Genomic DNA, 25,576 nt, shown 5'->3' on the forward strand with positions numbered 1-25,576 from the left:
TTCTCAGAGCAGTAGCTGCAGCCCAAGCTGACAGTTTGGACACAAGTGTGAGATAACCATTTTAATTGTGTCTATAATGCTGGGAATTTGTGCTACCAAGAAACGCTACATCTTATTTTCTGCAAATCTCAAGAAGCAAGAAACATTTCAGGACTGAAGCAAGCAAACTTGATTCATCCATATCATCCTTTTGGGGACAAAATAGTGAAGTATGGCCTCAGGAGATGATGTGAACTGAGACCAAGTGGCTCTTCACTTGTTAAATACATGATGTAGAACTTGATTGCCTGGGCCAAATTTCATAAACTCTGTTTACAAGCACAAACACTTGCTTAGCACCAAAATAATTTTTGCTTAGCACCAAAAACACTTGCTTAGCAAAAATATATTCCACACAGCTACCTTTGCTACGACTGGTACATGTACCACAGCCATTTCTTTCTCAGTCAAGACATTTGCTAAGCAGCATTTCTGCTTAACAGCTTTATGAAATTGGGCCCTTAGTATCACATGTACAAATGTATCACTGTCAGTGGATGCTGCTTGATTGTGTAAACATGTAGAATTATACCTTATCCCAAGATTTTTGAACAACCGCCGTCTACATGTACATCCTACATATGCTGATCTACTGACCTGGATCATAAATAAGATTTCTTTATTCAGTAATTCTTTTACTTGTATATTTTATGTATCTCCCCTCAGTCCCCACCACCCAACCCATCAGTACAGTTGCCTTTGACATGTTTGATGAAGCAGATGCTGAAAGAGACTCTTTATCATGAGAAATTTTCAGCTTTAGTTGCGTCCATATTCTGTATAATTATGTCGGATAACTCCCATGAAGTAGATCAGTTTTCAAAGTGCAAATCCAGATCTTGGATCGATTTTTGAAGGAATAGCTCCATTATGTGTAATCGTTCATTTTGTTTCAGGGCTTGCTTGTTTAAAAAGGATGTGATTATTTCTCAAAATTAACTTCAGAATTTTTTTACAAGCTTTTAGTATGAGTATGAAAGATACAGTATAGCCACCTTATACCTAAAGACGACTTGCCACCATTTTCCCAAGAGTTAATGTAGAAAGAAGGGTTTTTTGTTTGGTTGCACTATCCGTTAATTAAGACAGTTTTTGATCACCTTCCTTAAAGCCATTGGACACTTTCGGTAAATAGTATTGTGGGGTGTCGTGGCCGAGCGGTTAAGAGCAGCAAATTCACGCTCTGCTGATTCTGTTCAGCAGTGTGTGGGTTCGAATCCCGGTCGCGACACTTGTGTCCCTAAGCAAGACACTTAACTATTATTGCTTCTCTCCACCCAGGGGTAAATGGGGACCTGTGAGGGCAGAGATGGTTCTTGTGATTGATTTAGCCGAGTAGCGCATTTGTTGCACAAGGCTGTATACTCCCCAGGGAGCTGAGATGGTTTAAGGAGTGAATTAAGGCCCAGTGACCAGGGGTAATAATTTGAAGTGCTTTGAGACACCCATGTGGGAGTGAAAAAGCGCTATATAAACTCAAATATTATTAACATTATTATTGTCCAAGTCCCACACTTCGTGTATCACAACATAAAATTCTCGCTATTGAGAATTGATATTGTTTTAATGTTTTCACAAAAAGTAAAGCATTTCATGGAATAATATTTCAAAAGAAGTCTTTCACCATTACCTTCTGTAAACCCTGTCAATTATTTGTAAATCTGTGAACTTTTTTTTTCTTTTTCTGTACCGAAAGTGTCCAATGGCTTTAATGTGAATTTACCTTAAATAGCACTTTTTGCACAAATACTTTACAGTATGTTTCCAATTAAGGGTTTTTAATTTTTTTTTTACAAAGTGATGTATGTGTCCCGATGGATTTAAATTACTTGTCAGAAACCACATTGTGTACTGTACACAAATGTATATTCGGCCCGTGCAACAAGCGAACACTACAATCTAGATTCAGAAACTTGAAATCAAACCAGACCGAGTTGGGACAACACCGATTTCACTGCATTCAGATTGCACAAATTCAGCAAAAACAAAAGGTAAACAAAAAATAACATTTTTAATTTGAAACTGCTTTTGTGTACATAATTTTTACATAATTTTGACAAATTGGACACCAGAAAAAAAGAAAAAAAATGTTAAATTAACTGTTTAACTCCATTGTGGCGGTTTTATTTCAAATTTTAGAGAAAAGTGCAGACAGAATTTTCATATCATAATATAAAAAGATCAAGAGGAACAGTTAAAGGGTTTTGATAAAAGTTTGCAAAAGAAAGCTTTAAGCATTAGAGTAGCAAGGATTTTAAAACAAGTTGTGAACTACTAATAATGTAACCAAAAAAGGGAAGTTAATTGTGTCAATACATGTTACAATAACTTTAACACACCAGCTAGCTGTTCAGCCATTCTGCCAGCTTTTTTGACAGCACAAATCCTCCAAATGTTAGTGCTCAAATCAGGGCAACTAAACTTTACAGTTACAATTATAAATATTGGTCAGTTCATGTTACAGTCGGGAGCAATACAAATGTCATCCGGCAGGCTCTGTTAATGTGAGCAGGCCCAACTTTAGGAACTTCATGCATTTGTGGGCATAGATGTGGTGTTCGAAACATGCAGTGGAAAAAAATAACAAGTTTGTACCACCCCCTCCCCCAATTCCATGCCTAATGAACATGATCCTTACCAAATTCCTATTGTTCTTGACTCTGTAATCTGTGTGCTCTGATTTTGGTGATTCTACATTATTTAAATGCTGTACATTTTTTGTAATTATTGTAACATTATTCTTAAATTAAAATGTAGGGTGCCTTTGGTTATTTTTCAATAAAGCCGATGCTTTCTTGTTATGGAATTAAAACTTATTAATTTGTCTAAATTTGAGTTCTTTCATGTGTCTGTGTCTCCCTATTAAACTGTGTTTCAATGAAACTTCTACATGGTAAACTTTTTTAACCAATATTATGAAATTAGGTATTAAATACAATCTTTAGCAAATCTTTGAACAGTTGAAAAGCTGGAAAGAATAATAGTGTTGCCAAATTGATATAAGTCTTGCAGCCCAAATGGTTATACTTATTGCACGGTTGATAACTTTGTTAATACTTTTTTCTCCTTGAGATTCGGAGGTTTAAAAAAATGCTGGCTGGCAGGTATTCCTGAATGATGGTGCAGTTTTTTCTTCCATTCAAACTCTTTTAATTAAAGGCAGTGTGTACTTTGGCAGTTACCGGTACTTCACAAGTTATAAGACCATACAAGCTTACTTGGTCAAGAACACTTGGGTCTTCTCACTTGGGTGTATCTTAACATGCATAAAATAACAAATCAGTGAAAATTCGAACTCCAATATTGCTTGTCGCAGTCGACAAAAACACAAATGTTGCACAAGTAGTTGCTTTCAGATGCTTGGATTCGAGAGACTGCAGTTGAGGTCTCAAATGCAATGCAATATTATTTTAATGAGAAATTACTTCTTTCTGAAAAACTATGATGCTTAACTTCAGAGGGAGCCGTTTCTCACAATGTATCAACGGGATTCGTATCAACAGCTCTCCATTGCTAGTTACCGATCAAGTTTTTATGCTAACAATTATTTTTTAGTAATACCAATAGTGTCCATGGCATTTAAAGTAGTGCAGCGTATGAGACAAGGTCATTTTGCACCAACAATTTGAATATGAGTACGAGAAAAGATTCATACATGGCACATTTATGAGGTAATTGATCGAAAGCACACATAAATTCTTTGCAACAATTTTGTTCTTTCTTTCACTGCAACTTCGATGATCAATAGCAAAACACGGGATTGATTTACGTCCCAATGGAAGAATGAAGCAATAAAAGGTTGACATAAGTGTCAAGACCTAAGTACCCATAAGTATCTAACAGAGTTCTGGTGCGCTTAACCGCTTTCTTTTGTTCTGCTTATTAGTTTTGTCGCTTTATTTTTTAATGGAAACAATGGTCGGTTGTGGAAATGAATAAAGGTAAAAATCAACAAAATACAGCATTATTTCTCCATTTCTACGACTTACTACACTTCATCATCATTATCTTCCTATACTGTGCAGAAACCTCCCCTGGGGTATACTCGCACATTGGTTGAGGTGCAAACTAGCAGGTGCAGACATAAACTTGTACAATGTAATTGACAATGTATATTTTTGAATAATAATATAATGTTCACGGCACTTCGTGAATTTCCCTTGTAATAATTATTTGTAAACTTTCGAAACCCCAAGCGATCCACCAAAAGGCGATTTTGCGAAAGGTCGGTGTCTAGTCAAAGCTGAACGAACAATTTCAACGGAGGGCGCTATATAACACGTCCACTGCGTTCACTGACTGATCGAAGTTTGGTGGGAGCTGTCACCTTGGCTGGTGTTCACCCTGCTGAAGTGTGAGCCCCCTATATAATTGTGTTGAGTGCGGGTTGACAGTCTACCAGGGAACTGTCATGTACACAGCATGCACAGAGCTCCCCCGACTGCAGTTCTAGTTCTAGAGGAGAGGGTAGTGAATGTGTTGGGTGAAACAGAGTTGATGTAGAAATACCGAGAGATTGCTACAAGTTTTCTCTATTGTTACAGCAAAAGCCAGGAAATGATAACTGTATCGTGAAAAGGGAGGTAAGTTACTGAACTCTTTTAAGTTTGTGGAATTAAATCTAGCATATATCACTTTTCTTCATGCTTTTCACTTTTCAGGTCAGGTGAGTTGTTTTCCATTTTCTACTACATTTGTACGACGGCGCGACTGTATTAGTACCTACACTACTAACATGACTAACTACACTCCCTAAATAAATACCGTATAAACTATACTGAGTTACTGTTTGTTTTTATTTAAATGGAGTACACTGTTCTCGTTAATTAATAGCCCCACTTGTGTAGCCAAGCTCTCTGAATCATTGAGCTTGTCCACACATGGAGGAAAAATTCACACTGCTGCCGGGCAACTTTAATTACTGAATTAGAAAACATTCAGTTTCACATTTTTGTCTGTTGTATTACTATACTAGGTGTATGGTGTATGGCAACACTTTGTTTTATGATGCATTCTTTATCTTACTTTCCTCCCCCAGTGCGAGTGTGATAGAAGCTTCCTGTCAAAAGCCCAGTTTATACTTCCTGCCGATGCGAATGCGGTACAAATATGATGATGTGAATTTGACACAACAATTCTGTTTTTGCTGCGATATTTATGCGAAGCTCAACTACTGCAAATTGTTTGTTGAGAATTTGTTACGTCACCATTGGTTTCGCATTGGCAGGAAGTATGAACTGCGCTTATGTCATCATGTTGTAATTTTTGTGAATCAAAAGAACCGATAATTCTGATCGGGTCAATAATTATGTATTAACTATTATACCTATATAGTTGAAATAACCTGAATGTCTTAAATTATCAAATTTGGGTTTCATAGTTAACACTGCTTTAAAATAAACCCATATAGATTTTTGCAATTCTTTGACTTTGGTCTGTAGTATGTTATATGCGCTTTCCGAATGTCGGTTACTTTCTACCGACATGACGATGTCCGACATGAAAGAAAATAATAAATGTACGTATACCCCAGACATAAGTCAGAGTCAGACAATTGAGTTGACGTACGAAGTGACTTGGGTAAGAAGTGCCTTTGGTATGAAGTGACTTGGGTATGAAGTGACTGACATACTGCCGACATCGCTCTTTCCGCAAGCTTCACACTTCATACATTGGAATAGGCCGAAGATATCATTCTACGAACTCTTACACTCCAGAAGGAAATGCCAGAATTGTGACCTTGGCGTTTAAACAGTAATCCAGTGTTACTTTATGGGGATAGTGAGTCTTAGTGAGTCTTTGAAGACTCTTTTGATCCTAGAAATTTACATTTTTAAAGGTACTAACTATTCCAATTTGATTCCGGGGCTCATTGTGTAACCTTGATTCTAGACATTTTTCCTGTTATACTATAATGGCATAAAACTAACAGAATAGACAGTCTGCCACCATTACAATGTTCTGCGTAATGGGAGGTAACTCCATGTACATGTATGCATCCCGAGAATGCAACATTCCATGGCAGATTTTCAGCCCTGGCCCACTGCTAAGGTTCTGCGAATAGAGTTCCTACTCAATTTTCTCAGACGACAACATCAAACCCTGCAACTAAATGAGAGAACTTTTGTTGTCTTTCCTCAGATCAGTGTTTCATTTGTGGCACCAATATTTCAAGGGAAAACAATTACTCAAAAGCAAAAAAAAGAGGTAATAATACAACATGAAGTTGGTCAAGAACAACCAGGAACCTTTGGTTATAAAATAAAATTAAGCTCAACTGGAATGCGCTCATAATGTTTCTAAAAGCATGGAAGAGTTTGAGTGTTATGTAGAAAAGAGCTAGAGAGACAGATCATACATGGGGGCCGTAAATCTAGGCCCTAGGCCAGTAGTTTGGGTCTTGGGCCAGTAAACGTTTGATCGGATAGGTCTGGCGCTTTTGTGTTTTTTAATTCAATATCAATGATCAATTACCTCACTGTGTAACATCTAAAACACAAAATAATATCAAAATTATGACTTTGAGTCTCATCAAAAGTACCTTTCAATTCTATTGAGTAATGACGTTTAAAAGAAGTAGCTTTACCTAGACAAATGAAATCAATCTTCTCTTACTATACATGTCTTAGTCATTGTTAAAATAAAAAAGATAAATCTTAAATGCATGTTAAACTGGGTCAGACTTGTTTAATTCTGATTTTGATTCAGGTCTTTTAAAAAGAATCCTGGTTCAGTTTGAGCCACAAGCTGCTTGAATTCTACATCTCAGCAGAGTTCAAAAGATCTGTCGTTCTATCAGATGATGATGGCTGTTGGATTTGTTTCCATACAGACCTGGAATTACATGGAGGCCATGGCCTTCATTGCCCCTGGTCTTGGCCTTAGTGCCCTTCCAAAGTTTCCCATAGACTTTATGATTTTCAATACAAATGCCCTTTGCAAAATCAAAATGGCCTTGTCCTTTTCAGCGATCAGATTCCAGGCCTGGTGTACTGTAGCATACAATGTACAATGTCAGGGAAGATTATTTTGTTGTGTTAATCAATTGTGCATACCCTAAACAGTTGTCCATTGAGGGCCAAATTACCTAGTTAAAACACCTGAGGACAGTCAAACTACACTCCAGTTCAGTGTTGGAAAGCATCCTCAATTCATGGGAAATATGGACTAGTGGTCCTGCTGCCTAGTCAATGAAAAAGTAAAGGGCAAAGCCTGTTCATGTTATAAGCACTGTTCTTTCAATGATAATGATTGGAAAGGGTGGGTTATGTTATAAATGTGCACACATACATGTATTGTTGAAACCACATACAATGTTCGTGTACCATGTACATTATGTAAATGTGTACAAAATGCATTATGACAACATAATTTGTAGTTAGTTCTACACTGTACACACAGGTGTTGCTTGTATCACAGGAAAACCCACCTTTTTTCGTTAAAAGAAAGGGACATCCTCCCCCCTCCACCAATACGAGAGCATTTCTTTTTTCCAAGCTTTATGCAAGTACATGTAGGCCTTTGTTTTACATCAAACCAAAATTATATACATTTACTTGATGGATGTGGAAAATGTGCCATGGTGTATTAAAGGAACACATTGCCTTGGATCGGACGAGTTGGTCTATAAAAAGCGCTTGTAACCGTTTGATATAAATTGTATATGGTAAGAAAGATGTTGTAAAAGTAGAATACAATGATCTATACAAACATGCCTCAAAATTGCGTGGTTTTCCTTTTACCTCGTCGACTAACACGGTCGGCTATTTATGGGAGTCATATTTTTGACTCCCATAAATGGCCGACCGTGTTATTTCGCAAAGTAAAAGGAAAACCATGCAATTTCGAGGCAAATTTGTGTGGATCATTATATTCTACTTTTGAATTATCTATCTAACTATATGCATTTCATAACAAACGGTTTCAAATGCTTTTCAATGACCAACTCGTCCAATCCAAGGCAACGTGTTCCCTTAATCTCTAGACGGTATTCACTTGGCTTCCTGTTCAACTTCAAGGCCAGGGTTTTTAGCTGGACAATGGTGCCAGTTCCTTTGTTTGGAGTGATACTCCTCAAAATCTGGTTAGGGTATGAGTCAACACTGTGCATTGTTTGATCTTGTTGTCTGACTGTAGGTATTATCACCTGTACAGGGGTATGGTCAAAATGTGTACTGACAAAGAAATGCAAGCCAACGTGGAGCGCATAGTTTTTCGCTGTTTGAATTGAACAATTTTTAGATGTTTAGTTTTTTATTTAGCTGGCTTCGTTTTATAATCAAAATTTGATTTGATTGATTTGGTCTTCCCAGGTTTAAAACTGTTTTTTGTTATGGGAGACTCACGTACACATGTACATCATCATGCATGTTGTTATTTATGTAATGTTCTTGGTTGGGTTTGGGTCCTTCTTCCTCACGTACGTGCGGAGTAGTAGTAGTAAGTTAATTGGGAGGGCTTGAACTTGAAGTTGACGTTGAATAATTAAGTTCACCACAGAACAAACAAATGACAAGTTGAACTCGAAAGTAAGTTGATGTCACGATAAATGATTTTATTAAGAGTTCTCTTCTCGAACCCTCCTGTTCTCCAGTCTAGCTCAAACTAAACTCTTCCTTTTACATTCCTTTTCTTTATTCCAAACCTTGTTATTAATTATCTTCTAAATCATAATATTCTTAATTCCAAACCAACCGCGCGCACGCTCGCGCTTAGTAATTAGCTCACGCTTTGCAGTTGGTTTAGGGTAGATCACTACATTTATAATTCATACTTCAAAATATTGTTGAACAGAAGTGTTAGATGTGGGAAAGAAGGAATTTATAGAAATGGGATTGGTTGCAAACTAAAATAAGAGAAATTAGGGCCAACCTACCCTACATGATGGGAACTTTAAGCCATTGGACACTTTCGGTAAACAGTATTGTGCAAGGCCCACACTTCGTGTATCACAACTTCTATATAAATCAAATTCTATATTAGGCTCAAAATCGGTCATCAGAGTTGGGAAAACAACGAGAAAACCCACCCTCGTTTCCCCATGTTTCGCCGTGTCATGACATGTGTTTAAAATAAATCTGTAATTCTCGATATCGAGAATTGATATTGTTTTAATGTTATCTCATTTGAGCATTTCATGGAATAATATTTCAAGAAAAGTCTCACCAAGTTACATACAAGTACCTTCTGTAAACCCTGTAAGTTATTTGTAAATCTGTGAACTTTTAATTTTTTTTCTGTACCGAAAGTGTCCAATGGCTTTAATTTTTGTACATTGTAGATTTACATGATGTCCTAAGTTAACATTGGGTGTCTTCTTCTATCGCGGCAAGATTCTCTTATGTCACTGTCAGCCATCGCCAAATGGTCCAAAGATCCATATAATTTATAAGCAAATGTTCGTAAGCCCATTATGGAACTAACTAAGTTTAAAAAGGGTGTGTTGGCTAAGTACTGGTATGAAACCAAATACCTGCATGCATTGTGAGAAAATTTGACAAATAATTGAGTTTAAAGTATCTCTCGACACACCTTGGCAGGTGCTTAGTGTGTTTTGATTTTACAAGCAGGATGTTCCAAAAATCCTAAATCATGTTCATTGTTGGACAGCTGTGCAATTTTAAGACAGAAGTGGTGAGTCATACAAAAGTGCGTTAAGAAATTACTGAACAAAAGGGCTGCACATGCATTGTCTTCATTCAGGGGGGGGGCTCTAATGTTTGAGCATTACAATAGGTTTTACTTCAATGCTGTGGGAGTAATGACATGATTTTATGACACAATTTGGGTCAAAATTTCAAATGACTCAGCTTCAAGTGGCTCCATTGGGTCTAACTTAATAAAAACTCAGACTATATTTGTGTACTCGAAATGATTTAATGTAATTTTTTAAGGTTACCAATCACAATACACTAGATACATTGCATTATAATGTTTTCATAAAATGTAGTTCGACACAGCCCGGCCTGGAATTTCATCTTAAAAGGGCAAGGCCATTTTTTTTTGCAAAGGGCACTTTCATTGGAACATCTTAAAGTCAACACTGGTCAATGAGAAACCTTTGAAGCGGTATCAAGGCCGCCTGACCAGGGGCAACAGAGGACAAGGCCTCATGGCTTATGTGAAATTCCAAGCCTGCACAACTTTCAACTTCAGGGTTTCCCCTCATTTTTGGGGGGCTTTTTCACTATTCAAAATTTGATACTAAGATCCTTTTAACACTGAAAGCCAGCGTGACCACTTGGGATTGCAGTTTGACTGGTGCTACATGTAGTGCTCAGTTGGCCAGCGCGGAACACTGTTGGGAGATTAATGTCAGTGTGTACAATTGGTTTGTGTATAATTGTAGTCTGGTTGGGCATGTCTACACATATTCAAACTAAGGACTTTAGCAAAAGGGCTAGGAAAATGACACTACATTGTAGGACTTCTCTGCTTTGCTTTTCGTGTTCAAAACCAATGGGGACGTCATAAAAACAAAATAAGTCCAAACAGTTTGAGAACAAAGGGGTGTCCTTGGTTTTACCATTAATACAAAATGTACATTGTATGTATTTAAATCTCCTACCATAGTACATTATTTGATCGATTTGATCGATTGTGCGAACACTAGAGCACCCTCGTAAATATAAGTTCATACTCAGCAATGAGACAGGCCAAAAACTTCATGCCTATTTGGATGAAGTAAGACTGTAAAATGACATTTACAACACTGTTCAATAAATACTAGGCAAATGAACATTGTTAAGTGGAGCCACCACTTTTTGGCAAACATTTGGCGCTAGTGTATTTTGCAACGAAAAATACATGTAAAAAAAAACATGGTAATCTGCCAGCGGTACATTATACGTAGCAAATGAATAACACATTGCTGAGAATTCATTGTGAATGCGCATGCGAGCAGTCAAATCTTCTTGCACATGTTTATGAACTACGTTCTGCTGATAATGCATTTTATTCTGCTAAAGTGAACAAATCCATTGCCTGCTTGGCCTCTTAGTGTGAAATTTCATACTTGATAAATTTGTTATTCTGACACCAAAACAAGACAGTACAGTACTAAAAAAACAACACCATTCTAACCATTATGTACAATATGGCTTTCTATGTATGTTTGTTTTTCATGTACATGTATTTAAAATACCAGGAAAAACTAGGAACTGAAAAGCAGTTTGTACAAAGAAGTTATATTTCAAATGAAAATATGTATTGATATTGTTAAGTTGCCAACCAGTAATGTTTTAGATCTCTCATTATTATGAGGAATCATAAAATAATGTTAGGCGGGGTTCCGAAACTGAGCCAGAGACTGAATTACCACCAAAACAAGTGAAATTACACACAGTATGTGATTGATGATGACTGTGTATATCTCATTCTGATTGCTGTCATCAACCTCATAGCTCCTAACACTCCCATCAATCTTCTACTGACTTCTAATTTCACTGTTTATGATGATACTGTTTATATTATCGCTAAGTAATTATTCCATTGTAGAGCCAAGTGAAATTTTCTAACATTACAGCTAGACAAAGACTCCGATGGTTTGCTTTGAGCGGAATCTTGGTTGCGGCCGCTAAATAATGATGATGATGAAAGTGATGTCAATGTAGAATCATCATTGATTTGGAAGAGTAAACTGATTCTTATCTTTGCATCCTGGGGCTAATGATAATAGACACAGTATACATTGTACATGTATGCATGAAATTTGTAGAGTTAAATAGTCCATCAAATTTGGTGTGTACACTTCTAACCTGCCTAGACATAAATTATAAAGTTAATGTATTTTTTGAGAGATTTTAGCATTGCTGGAATGAAATTAATAACAGTGATTTGGGGGACCTTCAAATGCTTATTTCTTGGCCTTGACAGATCTGATGGAAATATTTTTCTTGCGGAATGTACCTTGGTATTAACGTTATGAAAGTTTAGCTTTCAGACAAAAACTGAAAATAAAGTAATTTGTACATGGTTGACTCTTCCAATTTGAATCTTAAAGCCATTGGACACTTTCAGAACAGAATTTTTTTTTTAAAGTTGACAGATTTACAAATAACTTACAGGGTTTACAGAAGGTAAATGGTGAAAGAATTCTCTTGAATTATTATTTCATGAAATGCTTTACTTTTTGAGAAAACATTAAAACAATATCAATTCTCGATATATCGAGAATTACGGATTTATTTTAAACACATGTCATGACACGGCGAAATGTGCGGAAACGAGGGTGGGTTTTTCCGTTATTTTCTCCCGACTCCGATGACCGATTGAGCCTAAATTTTCACAGGTTTGTTATTTTATATATATAAGTTGTGATACACGAAATGTGGGCCTTGGACAATACTGTTTACCGAAAGTGTCCAATGGCTATAAAGAACATGTATTGCCTGCATTGTATGTTTTGTACAGCTAGCCAGGGCTGGATTTCAGTAAAAAAAATCACAAGACCTTAAGTCTTTGCTCAGAACTTTTTACCTAAGACAAGAGTTTTGTCTAAGGACTATCAGAAGACCAAATCACAAAATGAGAAAAGACTACTGAGAAGACCAGAATCAAACTGTGAAAAGACAACAACAGACCAGAATCAAAATGACAACACTGTTTTATTTGAACAAGCACTAAGAACAAGTTTATCTCATTTGTATACTTTGTTGGGATAAGTAAAATTTAACCAGACATAAAGCAGAATTGAGAGGTATAGTTACTGGGTGTGTTCGTTTAGCTTCCCTGGGTCGACCCAGGTCCAATGCTGCCCCGGTCTGCCCCCGGTACGTTCGAATAGCTTTGATGTCATTCCAGGGGCTCACCTGGGTCAGCCCCAAGTGCCCTACTTGTGGCACGGGTCACTTGGGGCTGGCCCCAGCCCAGGTGCACGACATCACCACGAGAGGGTGAGTGATCGTTCGATTGGCTCTTGTCAGGGGATCATCCAGTGAGCACTGCGGGGTCAACCAAGGGAAGTTAATTCGAACGCACCCATACACCCAACATTTTGAGCATCATTTGCATAAAACAAACAATTATGGATAAACGGAAAAACACAAGACTGCCAGACTTGTCCATTCATTCATGAGTTTACTGGCCAATGCTTACTTGCCACAGGCCTGCGATCAATTTTGAGCCCATAGTACTTTAATGGGCTATAGTACTTTTGGGCTATAGTACTTTAAACATACATGTACACTTATGCCAACTTTCTCTTCCTACCAGAATCACAATGTATTTTTGCAATATAGAGTGATACATAATCCTCTTTATTTTCTTCAGAATTCCATCAGGACCCTTTTGCATCCCTCTCAGTCTAATCTTATCAACTTCTAGAAAGATTTAGTTCGGGTTCACTGACAGCCACAAAAACACGTTCTGTGTAACGCTTCCTGGGTCAGTCTATAATACAGGGGATTACAGGAGAATGTGTTTTACTTATGGGGTATAATATGTATTGTAGATTTAATATGAGATTCCCACGACACCCAAGGCCATATATCTATCAGGCTGGTACATGTAGATGTCATCAGGGCATGCACAATTTACATAGTATACGTATGTTGTAGTATCTGTGTTTCAATTTGATCAAAATGCAATGATCAAGTTTCTTGTAGACTTTACAGAGACATCGAGGAGCCTACCTGTACACAAGTTTATGTACAAAGTTTGTAGTCAATGACATCATGTGAATTTATTGCGAATGGATTGATGTTTTTGTTTTGATGTGTCCTGTAAACCAGCATCAATTTGTTCAAAGTTGTCATTCAAGACAAGTGACAACAACTACTTACTATGTACAGCCTTAGTGTCATTGTTTATCATTATTCCACTGCTGACCCCTGACATTGAGAAGAAAAGTTTGGTCCAGCCAAAGTTCATGATACATGATATGCAGGCTGTGACAGAAATTTTGCGGCTACGGCTATAGCTTCGGCTGGTATGCTGCATCATCATGCGTTGAAGTGGATGTACATCAAGATGCCCTTTTTGTAACACTCTATATTGTCAACAGTCAAAGCTGTAGCCATGTACATACAAGTAGCTGCCAATTTGGATGAAGTCTCAATACTACCAAATGTATAAAATAAAGACATGCCCAACTGCATCAGACATGCCCAACTGCATCAGTTTATTGTTTTAAGGACTGGTATTCGTTTTAGTCAAACTGCTTACAAATGGACAAATACTATGTTATAAATGTAGGCCTATTTGTGCACAGCAGTTTGACTTATTTGGACTGCTCTTAACCATTGAGTCTATTTTCTTCCTCCATGCTGTAAATGTTGATACTATTGCTCCATGCTCTAACCATGGAGGTCTAGTTCTACCTCCATGCTCTAACCTACGTCTGAATGAGATTGGTAGGCCTACTGTACGTATACAGAGATGTACATTTTGTATCCATTTGAATTGTGTACCAGTACTGTACATTACATTACATTGGAGAATACAAGATGCAGACTTTTGTTATTCCTTACGACTCCTATGCATACATGATGTAAGCATGACTGGGATTCCTATCTTATATGACCTTGTGGATGATGAGCATATTACACTTTGGTAGGCTTACCATGGGCTAATACTGTACATAATACATACAGTACTCATAACAAGTACAGTGTAGGACTGTTCTACATTGTATTTTATAAGGCATACTGTGTACAAGCCTTACTCTATGGTACAAGGGGCCTTCAGAATTGTACTTGAATAGGTAGGCCTGTCCATGTATGTAGGCCTACTGCAATGTACATAGTGCTTATGTATGAAACTGTACTTTTAATATACCAGTGAAGTCTTTTTGGATGGGTGTGAACTTGAAGTTATTTTGTACACTCCCACTTATCTACAATGTACGGTGTGTACTGAGGTGAAAATGTTCTTTCTTTTCTTTTGTTTGTTTGTTTGGGGGGGGGGGCAGTCGAATAATACAAATTACTGTAAATGAGTTAAAGCCATTGGACCCTTTCGGTAAACAGTGTTGTCCAAGGCCCACACTTTGTGTACAACAACTTCTATATCAAATAACAAACCTGTGAAAATTTAGGCTCAATCGGTCATCGGAGTGGGGAGAAAACAACGGAAAAAACCCACCCTTGTTTCCGCGCGTTTCGCCGTGTCATGACATGTGTTAAAAAATAAATCCCTAATTCTCGTTAACGAGAATTTATATTGTTTTGCTGATTTCTCAAAAAGCAAAGCATTTCATGGAATAATATTTCAAGAGAAGTCTTTCACCATTGCCTTCTGTAAACCCTGTAAGTTATTTGTAAATCTGTGTACTTTAATTTTTTTTTTCTGAACCGAAAGGGTCCAATGGCTTTAAATGCCTTTCATCCCGAAAGATTCAAAACATTAACCAGGGGTTAACCCTTAGAAATTATGGCGGCCAGAAGTGGTATTAAAGACATAATTGTAACAAAATGTCCCTGTCATCCCACTACTGGGCGGCCTCTCTAAAACCCTGCCAGGTACAAGTCAGATAACTGGTACACGTCATTTTATTGATTAGCCCTTAGGGGTGTGATAAAGCGCTACATGTACGTACATGTATAGTGTAGATGTACAATAAGAACATGTACATACATGTATATGTAGTAATTTTTTTATTGAATTACATAATGTAGGCATACTGTATTAATGCACGTAAGTGTTTCTTTAACTTTCACGCAACATTTGTAAGGAACGATTACTTTTTATTAAGAAAGTAAAATAGGTGCACATGGTGCATGAAAGTTACCTCAATTAGATTAAAGTCAGTCTTTATTCATGTCTACTAAACATGCTAACATGAGGATTTGACATTAAGTGCAAGGGAAGTATGTGATGGGGATCGTACGGAGAGTAACTTCCATATGAATATACACGGTGTACATTGCATCAAGTAAACTTGCTTGGATTTATTTCACCCAAGTTCTTCCTGTGGTCTTTCAGAATACAATCTTCATATGAGACAAGATTTTGAAATTGAACCTTGTTCCCTGCAGGGGTGTCACCATGGAGCCAACTAGCATCCCATCTTTTTGTTGACCCAATGGTTGACCTTCATGTGTGAGTGCAGGTAGTCATGCCTGTGTGTCCCAAATCTCTGTGGTTGTGCATTTAAAATTTGTCATTTTGGTTACAATACAATACAACTAATAGCACTGGCTTTTAAAACAAGGGACATGTTGATCAAATTAATATCATATTGTACAATTGTATTCTGGATTATTGAAAATCTTTTTATACTAGGACCGGGCTCTAATGTGCCTGGTGAAAAAACACATGTAAAATCAATACACTTTTCCTTTTGTGAATTTTTTGTTCTCCAGGCTCCTGACCAACCGAGTCCTTGCATCTGTAGATGAGAAGAGATCGCCGTCAACATGGCATCCTTCGACAAGCCTGCAATCGAGAAGTTAACACTCAAAATATTCCAGCCTAATGGCAGCTTCAACTCTGTCAAGTGCATGGAGACAACTGACATTAAGGTACAGCCACTGTTATGTCATTCTTGCATTTTTAAATATTATTTTTCTGAGATAAGATAGAGGAGATGGTGTCATCATTGACATCTCTGTGCCGGATGATGTAAGGGTCAGCTTCAAAGGTGAACAGGTGAAGAAAAAGATAATGTAAGTTGTGACAAGTGAAAGATCTGCTAATAGTGGAGCTAATCATGGCAAATATTTGGGGTGGGGGTGGGGGGGGGGGGGGTAAAGCAAGTAATTGGCGTACACAGTCAGGGTATGTCATGAGAAAGATGTTTAACAATAATAATAATAATAATAATAATAATAATAAGAGTGGCTTCTTATAATGCTCATGTCAGTCATTTGTAAGCTTGGGCGATATCACGATATTATCGAATATCGCGATATTAATTTGGACACGATTTCGATATCGGATGGATTTGGTTTTAATCGAAATTATATCGCGATAATCGCGATAATTGCGATATATCGATTAAATATCGCGATGTATTTGCTAGCTGATACCCCATAGATTTGGAGTAAAACCAGAAGAATATGTCATTAGAACACCTCTCTTATACTAGGACTGTCTCTTCTACAACTTTCACTTGTAGTTTTAAGACTGATGACGTCAAATTTCATTAATCGCGATTATATCGAATATCGCGATATGTTGTCGGCGATATATCGTGAATAAAATAAATCGATATCGCCCAAGCTTAGTCATTTGCATGTAGTGATGTTTAAGGCGCTTCAACATTCAGTATTTTCCTGCAAGGTATTGTGGAGCCAGGTATGAGACCAATGCCTTTTCAAAGCACCTTGTAATGGTTTTTAGGTGCTTTGGTGCAATATGCTGCTGATCAAACCAGGAACACCTGGGCGAACCCCTTCTCTTTTCCCAGTGCACTGGGTCCTTTTACGTGCATTACACAACACATGGGACCAATGACTTGACGTCCATCCGAAGAACAAAGAACGCAGTAATAATGGTTTTGTGTCTTGCTTAAGGCCAAGACCGGGACTCGAACCCTACATGTATCTCTGGTTTTGGGTTTGATTCATTTCTGTAATCAGTTTTCTTAGGTTGGTTATTGGGAATACGCTACAGTCTTGACTTTTTGTGTCAACTTGTATTTATTATGTAATTGATTCACTTTGCTTTTGCAAGCAGACCCTATAGGCTATCAGTTGTCTCAATTTATTGCCTGTTCTGCTTTTAATATATTAAGATATAATCTGTACTTTATTGCAAGTGTGTGTCAATAAATAATGACACTATCTGGATCAGTTTGGCATAACTCTCTGGAACATGAGAAGATCCTGTGAAAGACACTTGAGATCCTCAAGGTGTCACCAACGCAGATGAAAATAAAGCATTTATTTTGCGAGTTGCTATCACATAACAAAAGACACTGGACACTATTGGTAATTGTCAGAGACCAGTCTTCTCACTTTGTGTATCTCAACATATGCATAAATAACGAACCTGTGGAAATTTGAGCTCAATTGGTCGTTGAAGTTGCGAGAAAACAATGAAAGAAAAAACACCCTTGTCACACGAAATTGTGTGCTTTCAGCTGTTCAGGTGCTTGATTTCGAGACCTCAAAATCTAATTCTGAGGTCTCGAAATCAAGTTCTTGGAAAAATACTTCTTTCTCGCAAAATATGTCACTTTAAAGGGAGCCGTTTCTCACAATGATTTATACCGTCAACCTCTCCCAAATACTTGTTACCAAGTAAGGTTATGCTAATAATTATTTTGAGTAATTACCAATAGTGTCCACTGTCTTTATAACAACTAGATTTACATTGAATATCTTATTAAGTTGTAACTATACTACAAGAGAAACTGACGATATGGTTTAACCAATTTGGTATTGAAAACAAGAAAAAGTGATCAGAGCGGGATTTGAACCAGCGACTTCCTGATAAACATGCAGCGATCTATCAACTGAGCTATCTTGCCTTATCTTGCCAGTCTCCCTATTTTGTCAATATATTGGTCAATATGTGTCTTTGTTCAATCCCAAAATATTAACAACTTACATAACATCTTACCATAGTACTGTACCAGATATAAGACCAAGTTATTGAATAAGTTCATGGATTATTTATTATAATAATGGATGATAGGGTTTGTTTTTTTCGAATCCCAAAATAATTGAGATGTTTCTTACACCATTCTGGTTCACTCCTCCTAAGCTAAATGTTGGTTTTGGGACCTAATCATTCACCATACTTGCCCATTCACACCTGGTAAGTGTAGTATTAAGGTGTCTTGGTCAAGGACACATGTGACAAGTGTTTGTGACTGGGAATGGAACGCACACTTGGATGACTCAGATACCAGAATTTGAAATGAATCTCAAATAAAGTTAGCAGCAACTAAAATTTGTAACAGCAACTAAAATAAAGGATTGGAAGTGCCTCTAGTCACTGGGCTACATTGTGGCTCAGTGGTCTAGTGGCAAGGAATCTGTTCAAATATGGTGAAGGTCGTGGGTTCGAATCCCATCAGAGTGACAGATGCATGTGCAGTTTTTCCCCACCGAATTTGGGAAAGTACTGACTATGCAGTGCTGGGTCATTTTGTGATGGGTCAACATGGTCAATGGGAGACAACACACTATACATTAGTTGGCAGTCGGACTACATCATTATCATGGTGATTGTTCGTGTGCGTGCATGTACATGTAATACATAGTACAGTGTACTGAGCATGCACAAAACATTTACCTGGAGCAGGGGCTACATGTACATGTACATGTACACAATGTATGTCTGCAGCAGCCCACATGTAGTTTTCCCTGAAAGTCCTGTCAATTTATTTGTTATCATGATTTTTTTCACCTCAAAGTACATACATTTATACCAGAATCAAGCAAAAGATTGAGTTGAAACCATTTGCCAAAATGTGAAGGCAATGCATCTTTAGTAATGATATTCAAGTGCACGTGTGACCATAAATAAGCCATCTGCAAGCTTTCAGTTTGAATGTATGCAATATGAGTATGGTTTAAAATGACCCATTTCATATGTTCAGCTTGAAAATATATCACGGCCAAACCGAGAACTGAAACGGTATTGGAATATGAGAGAGTCTTTTCCCAGGGGATGTTGCCATTCTCTTGTTTCCGGCTCCATTTTCGGTATCTATTCCTTTGTGACAGTCGAGTCCATTGACTTTATCCACTCTGCCTATCGGCAGCTTGCTGGGGTTCTGCGTCACTACCTTCCCCCTGCACTCTGGGACCCATTTGGAAGAAGAGGGATCGTTATTAAAACAAACACGAGCTGTATGACATTAATGGCTTGCAGTAATTTTCACACTTTTTCATTTGGGATCAGTCAGTTTTTTTTACGGAGTCGTTTTGTTGCAGCACTATTAGTATTATGTATGTTAACTGGGGAGAGTGCTGGACCCGAGAGTTTTTGGATTTATCAAGTCTTGGGGTGACTTTCCCTTAAATGTATTTTCTGAAAACCGAAGGCCATTATGAAGTGCAATTTTAGGTCATGACCAATTATGGCAAGTAGAAACTGGGTCTTGATATGATATGGGGTCTCAATGTGGCAACAGTGAGTGGCATAGTTTACATCATTGGTTTGGGTGAAGAGTTTTTCAAATCAGGAGTCTCGTTAACGTTAAATACAGTGAACAATAACCCCTTATGTTGGTTATATTTTAGTCATGTTTTTGAGATAAGTGCCAAATTTAGGGATTGTCCGGGTTTTGAAGAGAAACATATCTGACTCACTGACAACCATTTCTCAGATTCAATTTACGGGGTTAAAAACTGATATCTTTTTCCAACCATGTTATTTCGAAGTGAAGTTGTTTTTTATATCGAAGGATACTTTTAACCTAAACCAAGTAGGTTTTTATGAAGAGTGATTACGAAACACGTTCCCTTTAAATGGCAACAGCATGTCTCGATACCTTGAAATTAAAATTAAAAGCATTGATCAGTATAATTGATGTAAGTTTGCCAGCTGCAATGCATTGTGTATTTTTGTATGTTCAATGGTTCAACAGTAAATCCATTTATAACAACTCAGTATCCATAACTGCATTTTGATACAAGAAGGTCACCTAGTAATTAAGTGCACACTGAAGCATTACAAGGCACCATAAGACCATTTGTTATTCATACCAGTCAGTTGGTAAAGTGAACGTTGGTTTTGAATCATTCAACCCTAGAAAGGTCACACTGATGATGATCTCAAACATTCCAATGACCTTTCATAAAGGATATTTATACAAGAAAGAAAAACAAGGGACAACAAAAATATCAGGAAATACATGGAGGTTGTATTATTGTTTGACTTGAACTCCTGTCTAGGAAGGTATTGGTGGAAGCTTTGACAATGCTAGACAATTGTGGCAAAAGGGCAGTATGTGAAACGGACAATTCTACACTCACCCATGTTATTTGAAGAACTTTATTGTGTTATTAGTTTCTTTATTTGAGTGGTTTACAGACTGATTATTTCCAGTACGATTAAGGTTCAAACCTGCCACATGATGCGAGCATCCTCAATGCAAAACAGTAATTACATTAATGAGTTAAGTTTGTGTTTTTATTTGTATACAAAAAGGCCTAAAAATTTACACTGGTATTTTAACTTGGCTAGAGCAATAGTGTTTATTTAACTTCAAAATTAATGGGAATTTTGAGGAAAATGTATCAGATTTAATGTGTACATTTTCTTTAATTCTGTGTTTTTATGCAAATTAAAGCTTTATGTTTATTGAAACTGCCAAAACTCTTTGCATCCACTATGTAAGTGGGTTTCTCAGAGGTCTTTGCCCTAATCTGCTCCATGTCTTGGCCTTGTTCATTTTGTTAATTAAAAAAAATAATAATAATAAAGCTGAATAATATTACTAATAATAGCATTTATAAAGTGCCATATATCCAATAAATTTAACAAAGGTGCTGAAATACTCCTATTGATGTCAAGATTCTCCAATGGAAATGTATTTCTTCATAATGAAAATTGCCTTGCCCTCTGAAAGATGACTTCCCAGGCTTTCAATAGTTCTTCATTATTCATATTTTGTCCTATGTTGTGTTTTGCAGAGTGTGATCCATGCCGTGGTTGCTAAATTAGCGAGAGGTGACCGTGCCTTCCAGAGTAGCTTTGCAATTCGCCTTCAACACATCCAAACAGAGGAGAGTCATTGGTTACATAGGGACCTCACCATTGGTCAGATCAAACATAAATATGAGAAGATACACCCAGCATTAGAATGGAGGTAAGGCAACAAATAGTTCCTACTAACGTGTTCCTTCTTGAGATTGAAACTTGGTCTGAATTTATTCTGGAAAGATGTGAGGGGTCATCTTTGTCTCGAAGATTGGATATATGCAAGACTATCACAGTCTATTGACTTAACCACTGTGCAAACAGGGAGAGTGCAGAAAAAAGGATGGACAAATTGCAAATACTTGTCAATAAGTATCAATCATATTGTAAGAACTGTAGTTATTTTAATTATGGTCCACATGCAAGGCGCCGGTATGATTCGAACCAGGTTCACAAAATTTAAAGGCAGGGAAGACACCCCTAAGCCAACCTGAAAACCCATGACTACTTGTAGGTCTAATGTCCATGTACAGTGTATCTGTCATATCTGAGTTTCCTGAATAGAAAACCCAAGATTGAAACAAATCTGTTCTTTCTAAAAACAATAATGTATCTCTTTCCATTCGCATCATCCTCAAGAAACACAGTAAACTGGCTTGAAAAGGAAACAAAAACCATGTCAAAAACTTACAGTATGATGCAAGGCGTAGGGCATTGACTCGTTTTGAAATGAAAAAAAAAAAAACACTCGTTGTATCAACATGTGAAATGGATTGCCTGTATGTGAGAGAATGTTATACTAGCAATGACAGTTGACCAAGGGGGATAGGTGTAAGTTGAGAATATTGTATTACGGCAGAGTGTTAGTCAGAGTAGTTATCAATATACACAATGTCACCACTGCATACATAGTACATGTACAGTAGGCTGTGTGATTCATACTGTTCTCCATTCTAGGAATATCTGGTCTGCAGACTTGTTCTGGTGATGTGGTGATCAGGCCCAAGATTTCTGTCTTGCTTGGAGCATGAACAAATATTCCCTAAGGAAAAGACACTTCTCTTAAAGGGACACTGGCCTTGGATCAGGCGAGTTGGTCCATGAAAAGCGTTTGAAACTGTTTTGTTACAAAATGCGTTATATGGTTAAAAAGATGTGTATAAAGTACAATATAACGATCCACACAAATATGCCTTGAAATTGCATGGTTTTCCTTATACGTTGTGAACTAGCACGGCACGCCATTTTGTGGAGTCTTTTTTTATTCTATAAATAGGCCGAAATCGCAATTTCGATCCAGGCTACTACTATTCCATCGTGTTCAAGATTTGCATTGAAAAATATTGAACAAAATGTAATGTTATTTGAGCCAACACAATGAAAATCAACAGCTTAAAAAATGTCTAGTTTAAATACATTTTTGGATGAACAAACTCAAAATTACCAGAGAGGATTTGAATGTGCGACTTCCAGGTTAAAGGAACACGTTGCCTTGGATCGGACGAGTTGGTCAAAACAAAAGCGTTTGTAACCGTTTTTTATAAAATGCATATGGGTAGAAAGATGTTGTAAAAGTAGAATACAATGATCCACACAAACATGCCTCGAAATTGCGTGGTTTTCCTTCTACTATGCGAACTAACACGGTCGGCCATTTATGGGAGTCAAAATTTTGACCCCCATAAATCACCGACGTGTTAGCCGACGAGGTAAACGGAAAACCACGCAATTTCGAGGCATGTTTGTGTGGATCATTGTATTCTACTTTTACAACATCTTTCTACCCATATGCATTTTATAAAAAACGGTTACAAACGCTTTTCAAAGACCAACTCGACCGATCCAAGGCAACGTGTTCCTTTAACGTGGTGGTGTTAAACCAACTGAGTTGTATCTTCATGTACATCATGTCTAAGGTTTGCTGTTTCCTTATTTAGTCAATATTTTTGTTCGGGGGGTGGGGGGTGGGGGCACCAGTCAGAAGTCTAACAACCAACCAGGGATCACGCCCAGTTTACAATACAACCTTGGAAGTGGCATTTTAACTTAGTGGATCATATTTTCCTTAGGGGTTAGCAACTTTTTTCTTTAAATCTTGGTAATTTTGTAAATTAATTTGAGGGTTAACAAAGGAAAACTAAATTAGTTAGTAGTCATGTTCTTTGCCTTTATGGAACTGCAAAAATCTTTAATATTAATGAAAATTCAAGATATTACATGTAGCTAAGCCCAAAAAAATTACATCAGCACAAATTGACATTCCATCATTCCTAAAGCATCACTAGTCCAGATGGGCAAAACCAGTGCCTGGATATATATGGCCATCATCAAATTAAAAATTGGACCTCATCATATGGGTCTAAACATTTCTGTTTGATTTATACTTTAAATTTTCATTGAATACATTTTCATTGGTAAGTTTTTAAAATTTAGTGTGTTTGTTTTAATTTTTATACATTTTGTACAGTCTAAAGTAAAAGGGTTTACCTTTGGTAATTACCATACTCCAAAAGTTAATGACCATAAAAACTTACTTGATAAAGAGCTGGTGATTTTCTAAACAATGTTAGAAACAACACCCTTTGAAGTACAGTAATATTGTTGTAAAGATATTATGCCCCGACCAGATTGCAAAATAGCCTCTACGTTTACCGTATGTATTAAGTACAACACTCTTTCCTCCTGGTGTTTCAAACTGTACAGAAACTATTTGTAAGCCAATATTTCTGGGTCTGACTCATCACATGTGGCACAGTATGGGGGTAGCCTGGTATCGGTATAACACTGAGCAACATGGCTCGACATGTTTGTCTCAAGTTTGGAAGAAGTAACCTTATAGACCTTTCTATTGCAACCTCACAGGCCGAGTTTTTGACCTTGCCAATTCGTTTGAAAACTATGGGAAGCCATAAAGGGCAAAGCAAAAACATAAAGCCACAGTTTGTAAAAATTTTACACAAATTTTTTAAACTGTGATTAATTTGTTTGAAACAAAGCAACCAATCATGAGATGTATTTTGATTTTAATTGAAGTTTTCCAGTATTGTCAATTTGGTCACACATCTGTTAACAGATTGATTGTGGTTTGTTTATCAAGAAAGGTCTATTTCCTTGCGATATAATGCTTAAATGGGATCAAAACATGGAGTCGTGGTATCCAACATGAGTCATGTGACTGGAATGTGTAACTTTAATTAAAACCTTTATTTTAATCCTCTGTTTTTAAGGAACTTGCATTTGTTAAGGCATTCATTGTATTTTGAGTGGTATTTTGGTTGATACTTTTGATGATATTTTCATTGGGTGGTAAGGTTGGCATAGTGGTATCTTTCCGTGGTTCTACCTGTAGGACAATGTGAGTTCAAATTATATCAGTGGATGTTTATTATTATGTTTTTGAGAAAAACACTAAAAAATGTGTTTCTTGAGGGATTTTGTTAATTTTACAATCTACGGGCAAATTCGGATTCTTTCAGAATCGAAGTATTTTTTAATTGAGTTGAACTTGGGGAAACTGTCAAACATTGATACATGCACAATCTGGTGGGAATTTTTCTCTGGCTATTTTGTTCACACAAGGCAGTATCTCAGATGGAATTTCCAAGCACAATTTTGTCGTTCGATATATATAAAGTATATGAAGAGTAATTGCTAATTCATGCGTCATACCTTTTTATAAAAAAAACAAAATATGTGAAAGTTTTCTGATGATCGCTGCATAAAGGTAGTGTAGGTTCAATATCAACACAGTTCAAAATAAAAGTCTCATATTGAGTTTCTCTTTTTTTTTTGCATTCTGCCACTTAAAAAGGAGCTCATAAAACACACTTTATTCACATTGTAATGCTTACAACAAATCATTGTGCAACATTGAATGTTGCACTTTCTCATACTCAACTCTTCCCCTGTAGCAGATCCATTCTTAATTTTGTTCAACGCCCTTCTGAAAGATCACTCGATGGTAAGAAAATATCACTTGTGTTTGCACAGGAGTCCCCAA

General features: G+C 37.0%; 1 protein-coding gene across 8 annotated transcripts in view; it reads left to right on the plus strand.

Moving 5' to 3' along the window:
* Positions 1–4,472: 4,472 nt before the first annotated feature.
* The window catches only part of LOC139952742 (focal adhesion kinase 1-like), an 80,328-nt gene continuing 59,224 nt past the window's right edge, over positions 4,473–25,576 (plus strand). For all 8 annotated transcript variants that reach the window (XM_071951954.1, XM_071951956.1, XM_071951957.1 and 5 more), the window contains exons 1-3: positions 4,473–4,622; positions 16,341–16,499; positions 21,570–21,745. In XM_071951954.1, the coding sequence (XP_071808055.1) occupies positions 16,395–16,499; positions 21,570–21,745 (281 nt within the window). In that variant the 5' untranslated portion in view covers positions 4,473–4,622; positions 16,341–16,394. The remainder of the gene's footprint in view (positions 4,623–16,340; positions 16,500–21,569; positions 21,746–25,576) is intronic.

This window comes from Asterias amurensis, chromosome 20, assembly GCF_032118995.1.
Source record: "Asterias amurensis chromosome 20, ASM3211899v1".
NCBI classification, from domain to species: domain Eukaryota; kingdom Metazoa; phylum Echinodermata; class Asteroidea; order Forcipulatida; family Asteriidae; genus Asterias; species Asterias amurensis.